The 1,458-nt window shown below is 32.8% G+C and overlaps 1 protein-coding gene across 1 annotated transcript in view; it reads left to right on the forward strand.

Moving 5' to 3' along the window:
* LOC107675974 (store-operated calcium entry regulator STIMATE-like) overlaps nucleotides 1-1,458 on the forward strand; it is an 18,593-nt gene that overhangs the window by 11,707 nt on the left and 5,428 nt on the right. The window contains exon 5 of the mRNA XM_016470479.1: nucleotides 131-243. Coding sequence (XP_016325965.1) covers nucleotides 131-243 — 113 coding nt within the window. The remainder of the gene's footprint in view (nucleotides 1-130; nucleotides 244-1,458) is intronic.

Below are 1,458 nucleotides of genomic sequence, written 5' to 3' on the forward strand. Positions count from 1 at the left end.
TTTACCTTGCCGTTTTTTTTTTTTTGTTGTTGCTGCTGATCCCTTAGCAACTACATTTCAACAGTGTTAAACACTTCAGAAAATGTAATAAATCATAGTTATTTTTTGAATGTCTCTTTTTGTCTTTTAGGTGATCCTCCTCGGATAGCGGCCTGGTTGGCTCAGTGCTCAGTGTATTTACTCATTGTTGCTCTGGAGAAAAGTGTGGTCACTCTGGTGCTGCTCATTCCCGGGTGGACCAATGTAAGATAAACAATCACACACTCAAACTTCCTGATATCGTCACACACCACTGGCATCATTTTCCTCTGCAATATTTCATAATTCCAGCCTAGCATGGACAAAACTAGAATCGGTCTCTGATCCAAATATTTTTAGTTTGCAATATATAACTTTTAATTGGAATGGTTTGCTTATTTATTTATTTTTTTTATTTGTTTTGGATATTTTCCTGCCTAATGTAATGACATTCAAAACGATTTTGGGATATTGAATGTTTTCAGTGCTTGTGTAAAAAAAAATAAGTCAGTCCCATCTGTATCTTTTGTTCTTTGTCTTTGTTTATGAATCAACGTAAATAGACAAATTACTATTTGTACTGAAGGACATTCTACTAGTATGGAAGGATGACATGAGGACAGAGACTACGGAGATGATATTTCATCTGGATTAGTGTGGGAATAATAGATTATCTGTGCATGATTTTCTCTATAGACTTATTTTAATTTCAGTGAAATAAGCTATGTATTTATTTATTTACATACTTAATACACTCTCAGAAGAAAAGGTACAAAGCTGTGACTGGGGCGGTAGCCTCAGGTACAAAAGCTAAAGGATACATCTTTGTACCTTATTTACCCCTGAATGGTACATATTAGTACTTTAAAAGTACGTATTAGTACCTAAAGTGTGCCTTTTAAAAGGGTACTGCCCCAGTGACAGCTTTGTACCTTTTTTCTTTCTGAGAGTGTATATGCAATTTGAGATGTGTTGTAAATTTTAATGGAAAAAAATTAATTAATAGTATGTATAATTGTACATGCTATTATTTAAATTCATATTTAATACATTAAATTCCATACTTTCTCACTGTAGGGTGTCTAGACTTTCTAGAAATAATTTTTTAAAAATTATTATTTATTATTCATCAGATGGACACATTACCGCAGGAAGTAGGGGTGCTGAGGGTGCTGCAGCACCCCCGGAGTGTAGCCCATGAAAAAATGGGGGTGCTGGGGGTGCGGTGTTAAAAATTTTGACTTTTTTTGTTTGTCTTTTATTTTATTATAATTTTTTTGTTCGTTTGTTTGTTTTTTGGACTGATGTGCCAAAATTGTGTTTGCATTCAGTACCCTATACGGCAGCATTTTTGTGCCATGTTTAAAAATAAATAAATAAAATTAATGTCATAATATTTTAAGAATAAAGTTAAAATTAAGATAATAAAATCATGTTATA

Source organism: Sinocyclocheilus anshuiensis, unplaced genomic scaffold (assembly GCF_001515605.1).
Source record: "Sinocyclocheilus anshuiensis isolate Anshui unplaced genomic scaffold, SAMN03320099.WGS_v1.1 scaffold1836, whole genome shotgun sequence".
Classification (NCBI taxonomy): domain Eukaryota; kingdom Metazoa; phylum Chordata; class Actinopteri; order Cypriniformes; family Cyprinidae; genus Sinocyclocheilus; species Sinocyclocheilus anshuiensis.